The 17,914-nt window shown below is 36.8% G+C and overlaps 2 protein-coding genes across 4 annotated transcripts; both read left to right on the top strand.

The window, feature by feature from the left end:
• The first annotated feature begins 6,165 nt into the window (after nt 1–6,165).
• Nucleotides 6,166–8,258, top strand: LOC148695355 (uncharacterized protein At1g01500-like). Of its 2 annotated transcripts, none has more exons than XM_088698076.1 (2): nt 6,166–6,639; nt 7,625–8,258. In XM_088698076.1, the coding sequence occupies exon 2, from the start codon at nt 7,727–7,729 to the stop codon at nt 8,216–8,218; it is 492 nt and encodes a 163-aa protein (XP_088554202.1). In that variant the 5' UTR covers nt 6,166–6,639; nt 7,625–7,726; the 3' UTR covers nt 8,219–8,258. The 2 variants fall into 2 exon arrangements, with proteins under 2 accessions (XP_088554202.1, XP_088554203.1); XM_088698077.1 differs by lacking the exon at nt 6,166–6,639 and adding an exon at nt 6,739–6,927.
• Nucleotides 8,259–14,196: 5,938 nt separating this feature from the next.
• Nucleotides 14,197–17,846, top strand: LOC137717532 (uncharacterized protein At1g01500). Of its 2 annotated transcripts, none has more exons than XM_068456925.2 (3): nt 14,197–14,685; nt 15,675–16,472; nt 17,463–17,846. In XM_068456925.2, the coding sequence occupies exons 2-3, from the start codon at nt 15,777–15,779 to the stop codon at nt 17,685–17,687; spliced, it is 921 nt and encodes a 306-aa protein (XP_068313026.2). In that variant the 5' UTR covers nt 14,197–14,685; nt 15,675–15,776; the 3' UTR covers nt 17,688–17,846. The 2 variants fall into 2 exon arrangements, with proteins under 2 accessions (XP_068313026.2, XP_068313027.2); XM_068456926.2 differs by lacking the exon at nt 14,197–14,685 and adding an exon at nt 14,771–14,973.
• The last annotated feature ends 68 nt before the right edge of the window (nt 17,847–17,914 follow it).

The following is a 17,914-nucleotide window of genomic DNA, read 5'->3' as shown; positions in this document are numbered from 1 at the left end:
TGTCTTCAACCGAAGGCTAAAGGATCATAGCGCCAAACATAATTTATTATTTAAAAACTACAACTTAAATTCAAATCCAACTGCTAAGTGACGTTAGCTACCCGTTGGTAGCTGACATCATGTTGATGTCAGCTAGCTGTTGGATTTGAAATTTTCTTTTGCTATAAATAGGGTGGATATTGAGCCATAATTCACACAACTTTGAATTCAATCTTTTTCAATTCAAGTTTACAATGAATTCCAACTATGGATTCTCTTCAGATTCCAACTAGAGGTCCTCATCCAATTCCAAATTGGAAGCAAAATGGGTGCAAATGAGACTAGAAAATGAGGAGTATGATGAAGAAGTTCAAGTAAAGCGCAACAAACAAAACAGAGTAGCAGCCATAGCTGCGACCATGGTGTGTCAGCAAACTGAGGAACAACCTCAATGGGGTGGCTCTATTGCTAATCGCTTTTACAAACCACGAAACAGAGCGATGTCACATGCCAATCTGATGAACAATTACTTCAACCCCAACTCGGTGTACACAGAAGAGGGTTTCAGACGTCGTTTCCGAATGAGGCGTCATGTCTTCAAGTGTTTACTTCGTGATGTCCAGCAGGTCAATCCATACTTTCGACAGAAACGGGACAGAGCAAGTCGCTGGTTTCTCATCTCATCAAAAGGTTACCGTTGCACTCCGAATGATGGCCTATGACTCCCCAGCTGATTCGATGGATAAAACCTATGGTATGTCTGAGTCTACATGCCTTGATACTCTTGAACAATTTATGTGACACAATTGTTCAGGTTTACAAAGACGAGTACCTCTGCGAGCCAAATCAAGAAGATCTGAATCAGCTCATTCGTAAAGCTGAAGATCGTGGGTTTCCAGGCTTGATAGGGTCATTAGACTATATGCATTAGGATTGGAAGAACTGTCCCACCAGATGGCAACGAGGCTTTAGCGGAAGGTCGAGAAAGCCAATTGTTGTGTTAGAGGCGGTTACCTCATATGACACATGGATTTGGCATGCTTTCTTTGGAGTTCTTGGATCCCAAAATGACATTACAGTTCTTAGGCGTTCACCCCTCTTCAATAACTTGACGGAAGGTAAAGCACCTCAACTTAACTACTACATCAACAACTGTCAATACAATATGGGGTATTACTTGACAGATGACATCTACCCAAAGTGGGCGACACTTGTCCAAGCAATTCCAAACCCTAGGAATGACGCAAAAAAGTTGTTTACCTTACACTAAGAGGCATATCGGAAAGATGTTGATAGAGCTTTCGGTATTCTACAAGTACGGTGGAAGATCATTAGCGAACCGGCAAGAAGGTGGAGTTGAGAAAAATTTGGACTCCATCATGATGTCTTGCACCATATTACACAATATGATAATGGAGGATGAGTGAGATGGATATATTGATGGAGAATACGATGATGACCAAAAAGATCTAAATAGGTCAAGAATGGTTTGTGCAAAAATATATGATGGGCCTAATTTGCCTTTCAATTCAATAAATGGTAGTATCTCTATAAATGAGAACACGAGGCGCTATAGAATGATACGTTCTCATGCCACAAACAACTACCAGCAATAGGATCTTGTTGCACATATTTGGGCCAAAAGAAGCATGGAGTAAGCGTTTAAGTTTTATGTTGTTAAATGTTTTTAAAAATATTGTTTAAGTTTCATGTTGTTAAATGTTTTTTTTATGTTGTATAATTTGTATGTTGGTTAATGTTATTTAATGTTGTTTCTGATAACCCTAAAAATTACAAAACCTACGTGGCGCGCATGCCGAGTAACTAATGAGCTAACTACGTCATTCGGTTAATGCGGGGCGTGCCAACTCGTCGGCCGAGCTCAGACAAGGAGTAAAATTTGTTGATGTTGCGTTGAGCGCGTTGCTGACTTCTTTATCTTTGCGATTGCGGCCGAGGAATGAACACTCTCGATCTTCGAGTTATAGAGCCTGAAGACAAGGCTGCTAGTTTTGTGAAGTTCACCAATCGTCGGTGCCTGATTCGGTCATCGTGATTATATTCGTAAGAGTATAAGCATGTTGAATCGACACCAGACTATACGGACACAAATATTCAAAGGTGATGTATGTCTTGATGATAAAGGTGGTTCGGCCGTTAGAATGCCAAACTCTGAAACTCACTTGTGAGTATCCAATCATAAAATCACTCAGCGTCCAGTACGCCGAATGTTGTAGCTCGTAACACCTTACTTCGCCGAAAAGGCTAATAAGGTGACCTCCGCCAACAAGGATTCGAAAACCCTTCTCGGCCGAGACTTGGATAGATAACCAGTCGGCCTCGACACAGTGATGTTTATTCAAACTGAAGGTGCTCCTCGGTCAGTTGATTCTACGTTTACAGTGCTATTTATCCAAACTGAAAGTGTTCGCCGGTTGCTTCCACAGTGTTGTTTATCCAAACTGAAGGTGTGTCGGCGAGAAAAAGAAAATAAAAATCTCAAGCTGTTTGAGAGGTTTTGCGCAGGGCAATTGTGTGTTGAATTGAAGGTCCTCAATTGTTGCGTGATTTCTTGTATTTATAGCACCAACTCCTTCTTGAGATCGAATTAAACTCCTACCCGAATTGGGAGTTCTTGTTTCGTTCCGACTCTGCTTCGAACAACCCTACTCCCACTAGGACTTTGAACTCACCCCATTTTGGGGGTTTATTCATTGTCGGTCGAGAATCCTAATTACACCACGACTTCCTCGACCCTTTTTGCTTATCTGAACTACTCCTTCTTGCAATAGGACTCGACCATCCCTGCTAAATGGCCCATAATCATCAGGCAGCCCATAGTATTTTTGACATGGCTTTGGACCGAGCCCAACCCTACACTCGGCCCAACAATATTATTTTGGGGCCAAACATTTTCATATTGTTTAATATTGTTTCATGTTACTTAATTTAATTTAATGTTGTATAATGGCTTAGGAAGTTATAGAAAAAAAAATAGAATTTAAAAAAAATATGAAACAAATTTTGTGAAATAGAAGTTATAGGAAAAAAAAAATAGAATTTAAAATAAAATGAAACAAATTTTGTGAAATAGAAGTTATAGGAAAATTTTTGTAAATAAAAAATAATAATAAAAATGTAAAAAAAAAAAAAAAAAAAAATCAAATTCAACGGCTAGCTGACGTCAGCTAGCCGTTGCATTTGAATTTTAGCTTAAGGATTCATGTCGGTTATAATCGACAGGAATAATGATTTTTCTGGTCAGCCTCAGGTTGCAGCCAACCTTCCAGCCCTTTCAGATTCCGTGGGGCCCTTTCAGATTCTACGAGCCATCTGACCTAGCCCTGGTTGGAGACGATTTTCGGACTATTTTTGGCCCTCTGGACCCTTCGATTGAAGATGGCCTAACATTTCTCTCTTATATTTCTCTTGTGACAAATGGAAATCTCAGCTCTTCAATAAGACTAAGTAAAGTAATTTAAAGATTTGGTTGACCGACCAACAAGGTCTAACTTGTAATAGTCTTCCATCCTTCGTATCTTATACGCGACTCGCAACGCATGGAAAAAGTGTGCATAGACGCGTCATCATCCTTATAGTTTTGAAGATTTGCCGACGGCAACGTAGATGGCCCCATGTGTCCCGGCATTCACACGATACGTCGTCGAGCTATTCCAACTCGAAACCTAACTGTATTTTTATTTTATTTTTAAACAAACGATATTTATTTACATTAAGAAGAAGAGAGTTAGCATATTCTAACAATGAGTTAGTAATAATGTGATTCAAGCTCGTCTTTAACGCGAATCGAATATAAAACTTCTTACTTACAAATGAAGAGTTTTTTATTTTGGTTGAAAAACAAATGGAACTTAATCGGATAATTTGTGTTTGCTGGTGGTGCGGCATTGTGAAGATGCCTGGTCAACGCCAATTGGTCAACGCCAGGTTCCAAAGCTGCCACATGTGGATTTCAGCTTCGTCGTGGTCATTCAATTGTAAGTGCATTTTTGCTCACCACCATTTAGTATAGTATATGCTCACCATTCTATTTATCACTGTTATATAAGTTTGAATTTTGAGATTTGTGCTTATCCACTATACGAATCTCGAAATTCAAACTCATCTAACGGTAATAAATAAGATGGTAAGCATACACCACACTAAATGATGGTGAGCAAAAATGCTACCTTTAATTGTAGGTTGTTTTATTAGTGTAAATGCAAGTTTTTTTTTAATTAATTAACACTCTAATTAGATACTTAACCCTTTCGTAATTCGGTGTGCTTTACTTAACCACCATGTTTAGGAAGTTGGTTATGTCACGACATGGGGAAACAATAAAACTGTTTATTAGACCACGTGATAAGATTTATACAATTACGGATAATTGCCATTTTATTTTATGCCTTACTAATCTAATTAAACCTTTTAGTCATTACTGGAGTGTTTGTTGAGGACGAAAGCTCGTATTCTACTCAGAATGTTTTGGGTTCGATTCATGGCGCTTGTGAATCACACAATAGTGGTCAAGAGAGGTCGAAATTCCTCTGTAAGTCTTCTTGACCTTTCAAAAAATAAATTGTTATGACGAAACCACTAGCTGATCATTTAAAAAAAAAAATATTATTATTAAGTTGGCCACCTAATAAGAATACCATATACCAAACGAATAAGAATGAAAATACCAAATTCCATATGCTGCCAAATGCATAAGTGATATTCCAAAGTTTAGAAAGGAAACTACTTGCCTTGTTTGGCGTCGGAAAAGCATGCAAATGACAATTTGACACGTACTTGTGATATGAAATGTCTGACGTGAAGGAGTCGAGTGTTTCTCCTTCGGAGATTAGATTGGACGGAAATCAGATTGGACTGCAAAAATGGGTAATATGTTAGCTCTCCAAGCCCATAGCTCAACCCTGTATGCGGTTTGGACTTCATAAACAGTTATTTCGGCTTTTGGCCCATATGAGAAGGCTTATTGGCTTGTGGATATTTCCTTTGAAATTACAGGGAGAATGTCTCCGTTTTCCTCGTGTTAAAGAGAAGTGAACAAGTTCTTCAGAAAAAAAAAAAAAAAAAAGAGAGAGAAGTGAACATGGTTGCAGACAAATTTGTCAATTTTAAGATAGCGTTGGGTTAAGTTTAATATTAAGGGGTAGGGAGATTGGTTAGGATTGAACTTGTACTATGTTCTATAGACCAAATGCATGCACTATTTTTCTTCTTTTTATATAGTTATGTTCAATGATATTTATTGTTTTCGTTTGATTTATTCAGTTGAATGATTACAAACAAATTGTTATGCTGGATATTATAAATTATGTGCGAAATCAGTTTTTCTTATAATTTATTTACCATCATTTTGTGTATGATTAGTAACTAAGAGCAATATCTCTATTATCGTAAGTGAGTTAAATAGTTAATTATTGAAGAAAAATGGTGGGATCAAACATATACCAGAGTGCATAAGCATGCTTTTTTTTTTTTTTCACCGAAAACATCATTGCAATTTCAATAGTTATAATTAAACAATTAAATGGTTTCAAAATTCTGTTTGAATTTTTTTTAAATAAAAAATTTAAACTAGTTTCCCAAATCAAATTTTAATACGAAAATTGAAGTAGTTGTCAAATTGCTTTGTGATGATAACCATGGCGCGTATATTTTATAAAGATGCCGTTATAGTTTCTGATATTCACACTTGAGTTTGAATTAACAGTTTACAATCTTATCTACATTATCATTATTTTGATGTTTAATAAAATATTTTTCAATAAAAAATGGAGTTTTAATGAAAAATCCGGGTACTGTTTACTTTAACAAAAAAATCATATTTTACACTAAAAAGTTAATTCTTAGTACTATTTACTTTACCTTTTATTTTATCATTATCGTTAAAATTCAAAAAACAAAAAAAAAAAAAAAAAAAAACAAAAAATCCACAACAAAAGGAGGAAAATGAAATGAAAGGGGCTAGTTCCCATTCCATTGAATCTTTGGTTAATTTAACCCTTAAGCAAGAAATATATTTTTATTATAAAAAGTTAATTATTAGTACTATTCACTTTACCTTTTATTTTATCATTATCGTTAAAATTCAAAAAAAAAAAAAAAAAAAAAACAAAAAATCCACAACAAAAGGAGGAAAATGAAATGAAAGGGGCTAGTTCCCATTCCATTGAATCTTTGGTTAATTTAACCCTTAAGGAAGAAAGATATTTTTATTAAAAGTAGCCATTAATTTCTTACCAAGCAATTAAGCAGCGGCCATCCCTTTCAGGGACAGCAGCGTCGTGAGGCCAAATTCTTCTGCCTCTCCCCAATCGGATAAGTAAACGCCCATTTCCCTCTCAGATTTCCTCTCCCTCATAAAACCCATCTCCCCATTTCATACGATTTCTTTGGAAACTTTCAGAATCCACACGCCACAAACTCAAAAGCCTCAACCTTTTTCCAACCCTGAGAAGGAAACAACAAAAAGCAACAATTTTTTATTTTATTTTTGGAGGACTTGGGTCAATCGTAAAATTGATTGGCAGCCACGAATTCTGGGCTGGGAGGAGAATCAAAAGCCTCGACCTTGGAGTTGGAAAGCGATTCGGGAAGTCACTCATTGCAGTTGAAGATTGTGGATGGAATTGAATCAATTATTTGGTAAGTTTTAATTCTCAATTTTGTTAGTTCCATTTATTTGTGGCTCTTGATTCGTTTTAGAGAGAGAAAGAGAGATTTGGCTGCTTGTGTGAATTGACAGATTTCGGGCAGCTTTTGCAGCGTATTTTGGTTTTCTTCGTAATTTTGTAATGCTCGCTTGCAAATATTTCAGAATTCAATTGGGTTTCTGTTCGTTTGATTTCACTTAAAATTTTACGAAATTACGAGTTGAATTTGAAGATTGTAGATTTGAATTGCTGAGTTCTTGTTTATTTCCAGGATCTGCTGGTGGGTCTTCCTGTTTTCATCCTCTTTTCAAATAAAATTGTGTGTGATTATTATTTAAAGTTATATATATATATATATATATAATTTTTTTTTTTTTTTTTTTTTTTTTAAGACTATGTTCATGCCGTGAAAAGATCTAAAATTAATCTGTACTTTGGATTGCTAATACCCATTTTTTTGTTATTTGAATTGGATTGGATTACTATACTTTTAGGCTAACATTCCGTGTTCTTCTAATTACTTGGTATAAATGGGAAATGATATCTGGTCTGTATTCATTGATTTTCCTTCGATTTATATTCAAAGGCTATAAATATACAAACGGTGTGCAGAGGGAGAAAAGGCGTGTGCGGAAATTATTTCCTGTATAAAATTTTCATGCTTTTATGAAGTTAGATTTGTGTTTGTTCAACGCAAGAGTGAGCATATACTTTTTGTTTTCAAATCCTATTTATTAGCCTGTATAGCTCGATTTTTGCTCTTTCAGTTGTGAGACTGAGTTATTTTTTCCTCAATTTATGGGTTTCTAACTTTCTGTTTCTAAAAATGGAGTGTCTGTTTTTCCTTTTTTCCCCGTAAAAAAAATACCTTTTTACCTGGCAAAGGCTGGATTTTAGTTTGACAATCCGGGTTTCTGGGTTTTTCCCCTTTGTTTGTGATTATCTGAATCGAAAATATTCTGGTTGTTTCTTTGCAGGTTTCGTATGCCAGTCAGTTCAGCCTGTGTGATTCCTATTGCAAGGACATTACCGTTTTGATCAATATTGAGGGATTTCAGTGAGGATTGCCCTTCTCAATCATGGATGGTCCAAGGAATGGTGAAGTTGAGAATCATGCCCTCCAGATTATCCGATACTCTCCTTACCAGCCCCGGAGTAATATGTCTTCATCTTGGTTTGATTTGAGAGTATTCTATGTGAGGATCAGCAACTTTAAGGTCGATGATTCGACCCCAAAGTTTCTGACTCTCCATCATATTCCTGTAAGCCCGGATACCGTTTTGGAAGTCAATGGTGCGAAAACTAGCATTCACTCTGAAGGTGTTTCTTCACATCTTAGAAGGGATCGGGTAGATAAGAAATCTGAAGAGGCCACATTTGTGAATACAGACAGCATAAGATTGACGGGGAGCGCAAGATTTGAGGTGTATGACAAAGAAGATCTCATCCTATCTGGGGTGTTAGAGATGTCTAATAGCAACGGTTTCGTTGGGGAATCAAAAAACAATGCCAAGCGATGGAGCATGAATTGTGAATCAGATATCTTTGAAATTTTCTTTTGCTATAAATAGGGTGGATATTGAGCCATAATTCACACAACTTTGAATTCAATCTTTTTCAATTCAAGTTTACAATGAATTCCAACTATGGATTCTCTTCAGATTCCAACTAGAGGTCCTCATCCAATTCCAAATTGGAAGCAAAATGGGTGCAAATGAGACTAGAAAATGAGGAGTATGATGAAGAAGTTCAAGTAAAGCGCAACAAACAAAACAGAGTAGCAGCCATAGCTGCGACCATGGTGTGTCAGCAAACTGAGGAACAACCTCAATGGGGTGGCTCTATTGCTAATCGCTTTTACAAACCACGAAACAGAGCGATGTCACATGCCAATCTGATGAACAATTACTTCAACCCCAACTCGGTGTACACAGAAGAGGGTTTCAGACGTCGTTTCCGAATGAGGCGTCATGTCTTCAAGTGTTTACTTCGTGATGTCCAGCAGGTCAATCCATACTTTCGACAGAAACGGGACAGAGCAAGTCGCTGGTTTCTCATCTCATCAAAAGGTTACCGTTGCACTCCGAATGATGGCCTATGACTCCCCAGCTGATTCGATGGATAAAACCTATGGTATGTCTGAGTCTACATGCCTTGATACTCTTGAACAATTTATGTGACACAATTGTTCAGGTTTACAAAGACGAGTACCTCTGCGAGCCAAATCAAGAAGATCTGAATCAGCTCATTCGTAAAGCTGAAGATCGTGGGTTTCCAGGCTTGATAGGGTCATTAGACTATATGCATTAGGATTGGAAGAACTGTCCCACCAGATGGCAACGAGGCTTTAGCGGAAGGTCGAGAAAGCCAATTGTTGTGTTAGAGGCGGTTACCTCATATGACACATGGATTTGGCATGCTTTCTTTGGAGTTCTTGGATCCCAAAATGACATTACAGTTCTTAGGCGTTCACCCCTCTTCAATAACTTGACGGAAGGTAAAGCACCTCAACTTAACTACTACATCAACAACTGTCAATACAATATGGGGTATTACTTGACAGATGACATCTACCCAAAGTGGGCGACACTTGTCCAAGCAATTCCAAACCCTAGGAATGACGCAAAAAAGTTGTTTACCTTACACTAAGAGGCATATCGGAAAGATGTTGATAGAGCTTTCGGTATTCTACAAGTACGGTGGAAGATCATTAGCGAACCGGCAAGAAGGTGGAGTTGAGAAAAATTTGGACTCCATCATGATGTCTTGCACCATATTACACAATATGATAATGGAGGATGAGTGAGATGGATATATTGATGGAGAATACGATGATGACCAAAAAGATCTAAATAGGTCAAGAATGGTTTGTGCAAAAATATATGATGGGCCTAATTTGCCTTTCAATTCAATAAATGGTAGTATCTCTATAAATGAGAACACGAGGCGCTATAGAATGATACGTTCTCATGCCACAAACAACTACCAGCAATAGGATCTTGTTGCACATATTTGGGCCAAAAGAAGCATGGAGTAAGCGTTTAAGTTTTATGTTGTTAAATGTTTTTAAAAATATTGTTTAAGTTTCATGTTGTTAAATGTTTTTTTTATGTTGTATAATTTGTATGTTGGTTAATGTTATTTAATGTTGTTTCTGATAACCCTAAAAATTACAAAACCTACGTGGCGCGCATGCCGAGTAACTAATGAGCTAACTACGTCATTCGGTTAATGCGGGGCGTGCCAACTCGTCGGCCGAGCTCAGACAAGGAGTAAAATTTGTTGATGTTGCGTTGAGCGCGTTGCTGACTTCTTTATCTTTGCGATTGCGGCCGAGGAATGAACACTCTCGATCTTCGAGTTATAGAGCCTGAAGACAAGGCTGCTAGTTTTGTGAAGTTCACCAATCGTCGGTGCCTGATTCGGTCATCGTGATTATATTCGTAAGAGTATAAGCATGTTGAATCGACACCAGACTATACGGACACAAATATTCAAAGGTGATGTATGTCTTGATGATAAAGGTGGTTCGGCCGTTAGAATGCCAAACTCTGAAACTCACTTGTGAGTATCCAATCATAAAATCACTCAGCGTCCAGTACGCCGAATGTTGTAGCTCGTAACACCTTACTTCGCCGAAAAGGCTAATAAGGTGACCTCCGCCAACAAGGATTCGAAAACCCTTCTCGGCCGAGACTTGGATAGATAACCAGTCGGCCTCGACACAGTGATGTTTATTCAAACTGAAGGTGCTCCTCGGTCAGTTGATTCTACGTTTACAGTGCTATTTATCCAAACTGAAAGTGTTCGCCGGTTGCTTCCACAGTGTTGTTTATCCAAACTGAAGGTGTGTCGGCGAGAAAAAGAAAATAAAAATCTCAAGCTGTTTGAGAGGTTTTGCGCAGGGCAATTGTGTGTTGAATTGAAGGTCCTCAATTGTTGCGTGATTTCTTGTATTTATAGCACCAACTCCTTCTTGAGATCGAATTAAACTCCTACCCGAATTGGGAGTTCTTGTTTCGTTCCGACTCTGCTTCGAACAACCCTACTCCCACTAGGACTTTGAACTCACCCCATTTTGGGGGTTTATTCATTGTCGGTCGAGAATCCTAATTACACCACGACTTCCTCGACCCTTTTTGCTTATCTGAACTACTCCTTCTTGCAATAGGACTCGACCATCCCTGCTAAATGGCCCATAATCATCAGGCAGCCCATAGTATTTTTGACATGGCTTTGGACCGAGCCCAACCCTACACTCGGCCCAACAATATTATTTTGGGGCCAAACATTTTCATATTGTTTAATATTGTTTCATGTTACTTAATTTAATTTAATGTTGTATAATGGCTTAGGAAGTTATAGAAAAAAAAATAGAATTTAAAAAAAATATGAAACAAATTTTGTGAAATAGAAGTTATAGGAAAAAAAAAATAGAATTTAAAATAAAATGAAACAAATTTTGTGAAATAGAAGTTATAGGAAAATTTTTGTAAATAAAAAATAATAATAAAAATGTAAAAAAAAAAAAAAAAAAAAATCAAATTCAACGGCTAGCTGACGTCAGCTAGCCGTTGCATTTGAATTTTAGCTTAAGGATTCATGTCGGTTATAATCGACAGGAATAATGATTTTTCTGGTCAGCCTCAGGTTGCAGCCAACCTTCCAGCCCTTTCAGATTCCGTGGGGCCCTTTCAGATTCTACGAGCCATCTGACCTAGCCCTGGTTGGAGACGATTTTCGGACTATTTTTGGCCCTCTGGACCCTTCGATTGAAGATGGCCTAACATTTCTCTCTTATATTTCTCTTGTGACAAATGGAAATCTCAGCTCTTCAATAAGACTAAGTAAAGTAATTTAAAGATTTGGTTGACCGACCAACAAGGTCTAACTTGTAATAGTCTTCCATCCTTCGTATCTTATACGCGACTCGCAACGCATGGAAAAAGTGTGCATAGACGCGTCATCATCCTTATAGTTTTGAAGATTTGCCGACGGCAACGTAGATGGCCCCATGTGTCCCGGCATTCACACGATACGTCGTCGAGCTATTCCAACTCGAAACCTAACTGTATTTTTATTTTATTTTTAAACAAACGATATTTATTTACATTAAGAAGAAGAGAGTTAGCATATTCTAACAATGAGTTAGTAATAATGTGATTCAAGCTCGTCTTTAACGCGAATCGAATATAAAACTTCTTACTTACAAATGAAGAGTTTTTTATTTTGGTTGAAAAACAAATGGAACTTAATCGGATAATTTGTGTTTGCTGGTGGTGCGGCATTGTGAAGATGCCTGGTCAACGCCAATTGGTCAACGCCAGGTTCCAAAGCTGCCACATGTGGATTTCAGCTTCGTCGTGGTCATTCAATTGTAAGTGCATTTTTGCTCACCACCATTTAGTATAGTATATGCTCACCATTCTATTTATCACTGTTATATAAGTTTGAATTTTGAGATTTGTGCTTATCCACTATACGAATCTCGAAATTCAAACTCATCTAACGGTAATAAATAAGATGGTAAGCATACACCACACTAAATGATGGTGAGCAAAAATGCTACCTTTAATTGTAGGTTGTTTTATTAGTGTAAATGCAAGTTTTTTTTTAATTAATTAACACTCTAATTAGATACTTAACCCTTTCGTAATTCGGTGTGCTTTACTTAACCACCATGTTTAGGAAGTTGGTTATGTCACGACATGGGGAAACAATAAAACTGTTTATTAGACCACGTGATAAGATTTATACAATTACGGATAATTGCCATTTTATTTTATGCCTTACTAATCTAATTAAACCTTTTAGTCATTACTGGAGTGTTTGTTGAGGACGAAAGCTCGTATTCTACTCAGAATGTTTTGGGTTCGATTCATGGCGCTTGTGAATCACACAATAGTGGTCAAGAGAGGTCGAAATTCCTCTGTAAGTCTTCTTGACCTTTCAAAAAATAAATTGTTATGACGAAACCACTAGCTGATCATTTAAAAAAAAAAATATTATTATTAAGTTGGCCACCTAATAAGAATACCATATACCAAACGAATAAGAATGAAAATACCAAATTCCATATGCTGCCAAATGCATAAGTGATATTCCAAAGTTTAGAAAGGAAACTACTTGCCTTGTTTGGCGTCGGAAAAGCATGCAAATGACAATTTGACACGTACTTGTGATATGAAATGTCTGACGTGAAGGAGTCGAGTGTTTCTCCTTCGGAGATTAGATTGGACGGAAATCAGATTGGACTGCAAAAATGGGTAATATGTTAGCTCTCCAAGCCCATAGCTCAACCCTGTATGCGGTTTGGACTTCATAAACAGTTATTTCGGCTTTTGGCCCATATGAGAAGGCTTATTGGCTTGTGGATATTTCCTTTGAAATTACAGGGAGAATGTCTCCGTTTTCCTCGTGTTAAAGAGAAGTGAACAAGTTCTTCAGAAAAAAAAAAAAAAAAAAGAGAGAGAAGTGAACATGGTTGCAGACAAATTTGTCAATTTTAAGATAGCGTTGGGTTAAGTTTAATATTAAGGGGTAGGGAGATTGGTTAGGATTGAACTTGTACTATGTTCTATAGACCAAATGCATGCACTATTTTTCTTCTTTTTATATAGTTATGTTCAATGATATTTATTGTTTTCGTTTGATTTATTCAGTTGAATGATTACAAACAAATTGTTATGCTGGATATTATAAATTATGTGCGAAATCAGTTTTTCTTATAATTTATTTACCATCATTTTGTGTATGATTAGTAACTAAGAGCAATATCTCTATTATCGTAAGTGAGTTAAATAGTTAATTATTGAAGAAAAATGGTGGGATCAAACATATACCAGAGTGCATAAGCATGCTTTTTTTTTTTTTTCACCGAAAACATCATTGCAATTTCAATAGTTATAATTAAACAATTAAATGGTTTCAAAATTCTGTTTGAATTTTTTTTAAATAAAAAATTTAAACTAGTTTCCCAAATCAAATTTTAATACGAAAATTGAAGTAGTTGTCAAATTGCTTTGTGATGATAACCATGGCGCGTATATTTTATAAAGATGCCGTTATAGTTTCTGATATTCACACTTGAGTTTGAATTAACAGTTTACAATCTTATCTACATTATCATTATTTTGATGTTTAATAAAATATTTTTCAATAAAAAATGGAGTTTTAATGAAAAATCCGGGTACTGTTTACTTTAACAAAAAAATCATATTTTACACTAAAAAGTTAATTCTTAGTACTATTTACTTTACCTTTTATTTTATCATTATCGTTAAAATTCAAAAAAAAAAAAAAAAAAAAAAAAAAACAAAAAATCCACAACAAAAGGAGGAAAATGAAATGAAAGGGGCTAGTTCCCATTCCATTGAATCTTTGGTTAATTTAACCCTTAAGCAAGAAATATATTTTTATTATAAAAAGTTAATTATTAGTACTATTCACTTTACCTTTTATTTTATCATTATCGTTAAAATTCAAAAAAAAAAAAAAAAAAAAAACAAAAAATCCACAACAAAAGGAGGAAAATGAAATGAAAGGGGCTAGTTCCCATTCCATTGAATCTTTGGTTAATTTAACCCTTAAGGAAGAAAGATATTTTTATTAAAAGTAGCCATTAATTTCTTACCAAGCAATTAAGCAGCGGCCATCCCTTTCAGGGACAGCAGCGTCGTGAGGCCAAATTCTTCTGCCTCTCCCCAATCGGATAAGTAAACGCCCATTTCCCTCTCAGATTTCCTCTCCCTCATAAAACCCATCTCCCCATTTCATACGATTTCTTTGGAAACTTTCAGAATCCACACGCCACAAACTCAAAAGCCTCAACCTTTTTCCAACCCTGAGAAGGAAACAACAAAAAGCAACAATTTTTTATTTTATTTTTGGAGGACTTGGGTCAATCGTAAAATTGATTGGCAGCCACGAATTCTGGGCTGGGAGGAGAATCAAAAGCCTCGACCTTGGAGTTGGAAAGCGATTCGGGAAGTCACTCATTGCAGTTGAAGATTGTGGATGGAATTGAATCAATTATTTGGTAAGTTTTAATTCTCAATTTTGTTAGTTCCATTTATTTGTGGCTCTTGATTCGTTTTAGAGAGAGAAAGAGAGATTTGGCTGCTTGTGTGAATTGACAGATTTCGGGCAGCTTTTGCAGCGTATTTTGGTTTTCTTCGTAATTTTGTAATGCTCGCTTGCAAATATTTCAGAATTCAATTGGGTTTCTGTTCGTTTGATTTCACTTAAAATTTTACGAAATTACGAGTTGAATTTGAAGATTGTAGATTTGAATTGCTGAGTTCTTGTTTATTTCCAGGATCTGCTGGTGGGTCTTCCTGTTTTCATCCTCTTTTCAAATAAAATTGTGTGTGATTATTATTTAAAGTTATATATATATATATATATATATATAATTTTTTTTTTTTTTTTTTTTTTTTTAAGACTATGTTCATGCCGTGAAAAGATCTAAAATTAATCTGTACTTTGGATTGCTAATACCCATTTTTTTGTTATTTGAATTGGATTGGATTACTATACTTTTAGGCTAACATTCCGTGTTCTTCTAATTACTTGGTATAAATGGGAAATGATATCTGGTCTGTATTCATTGATTTTCCTTCGATTTATATTCAAAGGCTATAAATATACAAACGGTGTGCAGAGGGAGAAAAGGCGTGTGCGGAAATTATTTCCTGTATAAAATTTTCATGCTTTTATGAAGTTAGATTTGTGTTTGTTCAACGCAAGAGTGAGCATATACTTTTTGTTTTCAAATCCTATTTATTAGCCTGTATAGCTCGATTTTTGCTCTTTCAGTTGTGAGACTGAGTTATTTTTTCCTCAATTTATGGGTTTCTAACTTTCTGTTTCTAAAAATGGAGTGTCTGTTTTTCCTTTTTTCCCCGTAAAAAAAATACCTTTTTACCTGGCAAAGGCTGGATTTTAGTTTGACAATCCGGGTTTCTGGGTTTTTCCCCTTTGTTTGTGATTATCTGAATCGAAAATATTCTGGTTGTTTCTTTGCAGGTTTCGTATGCCAGTCAGTTCAGCCTGTGTGATTCCTATTGCAAGGACATTACCGTTTTGATCAATATTGAGGGATTTCAGTGAGGATTGCCCTTCTCAATCATGGATGGTCCAAGGAATGGTGAAGTTGAGAATCATGCCCTCCAGATTATCCGATACTCTCCTTACCAGCCCCGGAGTAATATGTCTTCATCTTGGTTTGATTTGAGAGTATTCTATGTGAGGATCAGCAACTTTAAGGTCGATGATTCGACCCCAAAGTTTCTGACTCTCCATCATATTCCTGTAAGCCCGGATACCGTTTTGGAAGTCAATGGTGCGAAAACTAGCATTCACTCTGAAGGTGTTTCTTCACATCTTAGAAGGGATCGGGTAGATAAGAAATCTGAAGAGGCCACATTTGTGAATACAGACAGCATAAGATTGACGGGGAGCGCAAGATTTGAGGTGTATGACAAAGAAGATCTCATCCTATCTGGGGTGTTAGAGATGTCTAATAGCAACGGTTTCGTTGGGGAATCAAAAAACAATGCCAAGCGATGGAGCATGAATTGTGAATCAGATATCAGTGCTTGTACTGGATTTTTGAAAGGGAAACATCTTGGTGGCGCTGAATTACCTGCCCCAACCATTGAAGTCTACATCACAGGGTGCTTCTCCGGCACACCGATCATCTTAACCAAGACCCTGCAGCTTCATTTTAGAAAGAAACACAATAAGAAGAGCATGTTGGACGCTATACCCGAATACGAGACAACTGAATGCCAGAAAGATGTCTCGCCCAGAGTTGATATGGAGGTACATATTGAAGCTATTTTTTTGCATTAAAAATTTGAAACTCAAATTGTCCGGTGCGTTTGCCATAGTTGCATTCATCTGGTATCTGAGGGCAGTGTTGATATATGCATGTTGTAAGGGACCTGCGTTCATCTAATGCCTCAGTCTAGGGTGGGTTTTTCTTTGTTACAAGGCGGAAATTTTTTCTAAAGTTTAATTTCCAGTCATTGTAGTATTTGATGCCGAAAATTTTACAGTGCATTGGTGTCCGCTTCAGTGGATGGCTGGATTTGCCTGCTCTAATCTAAGCAGTCAATCTAGCCGTCCATAAAACCGGTGCATCACATGCATCGGTGTACTGTAGGACTCCTTTGATAGATGAGGTATTGAACAATTTCTTCGTTTTCGGGAGGCAGGCTGGGGCTTCAGTGATCTAAAACTATATAGCGGTAGGGTGAAATTGTTCGTTTTGTCAACTCCTTGCGGGCCTTGTGACTGCATGCCTGTGCTTCCTGCCTGGAATATTTCTTATTAAACAAGGACTTGCAAACATAACCTTATCTCTTGGCACATGGATATCATGGGTAGGACACAGTTTCCAAGTTATTAGGTTGTATTCAATTTGCCCGTTTTGTTTTCTTTTTCATATCCTTGTTTTTCTGGAGTTCGACTTACATTGGCCTCATCCATCGACACGTGGGGATGGTCCGTTGTTGCGGGCCCCACATTCTGCTTGATAGTTGTAGACAGTATTCTGAAGGTTATATTGGCACCATTTTATTACCTTTGGGATCTTGATAAGTTGGTTGTTTTAATTTACCCCGGTTAAGATGGCACTCGTGAATTTGTTCCATTGGTTTTTATCACTTGCTTAAAGAAGGTTAACTTACTAAGGGGTAAATAATTAGTCATCATAGCAACTTTCATTTGTTATAGTTCATATCTTCCATCATTTAATCTTCGGTTGGGATTTGTACGTTCTGGGACTCACTAACCTTTCTTGAATTGCAGGTAGCGGAATACAGGCCGGAGAACGAGGAAGAGTACAACAATATGTACTGGAGGAGGACGGAATATATGGATGTTGAAGACGGAGAACTCTCATGGTTCAATGCTGGTGTTAGAGTTGGCGTGGGTATCGGACTTGGCGTTTGCCTTGGAGTTGGTATAGGGGTTGGTTTGCTGGTTCGTACATACCAAACGACCACGCGAACTTTCAAGAGGCGTATGTTGTGATTTTTTCAATACGGACGTCAATGTGTTTTGTACTCAATTTCAAGAGGCAGCTATTGGTCTACGTTCGACGTGCACCTGGAACTACAGATTTTGACTTAGTACTGTTTGTGTAGCTGACAGTTTATGTGTTTCATATTCTTCTTCTGTGTTTTCTCCATATACTCTTGGTGACAGGTTTGTTTAGAAGAAGAACGGTATGATAGAAAGGGATAAAGAGTCTTTGATTT

Source organism: Pyrus communis, chromosome 8, assembly GCF_041283825.1.
Source record: "Pyrus communis isolate YQ-2024b chromosome 8, ASM4128382v1, whole genome shotgun sequence".
Classification (NCBI taxonomy): Eukaryota; Viridiplantae; Streptophyta; class Magnoliopsida; order Rosales; family Rosaceae; genus Pyrus; species Pyrus communis.
Note: the sequence above shows the minus strand (reverse complement) of the source record. Positions and strands in the feature narration are given on the sequence as shown.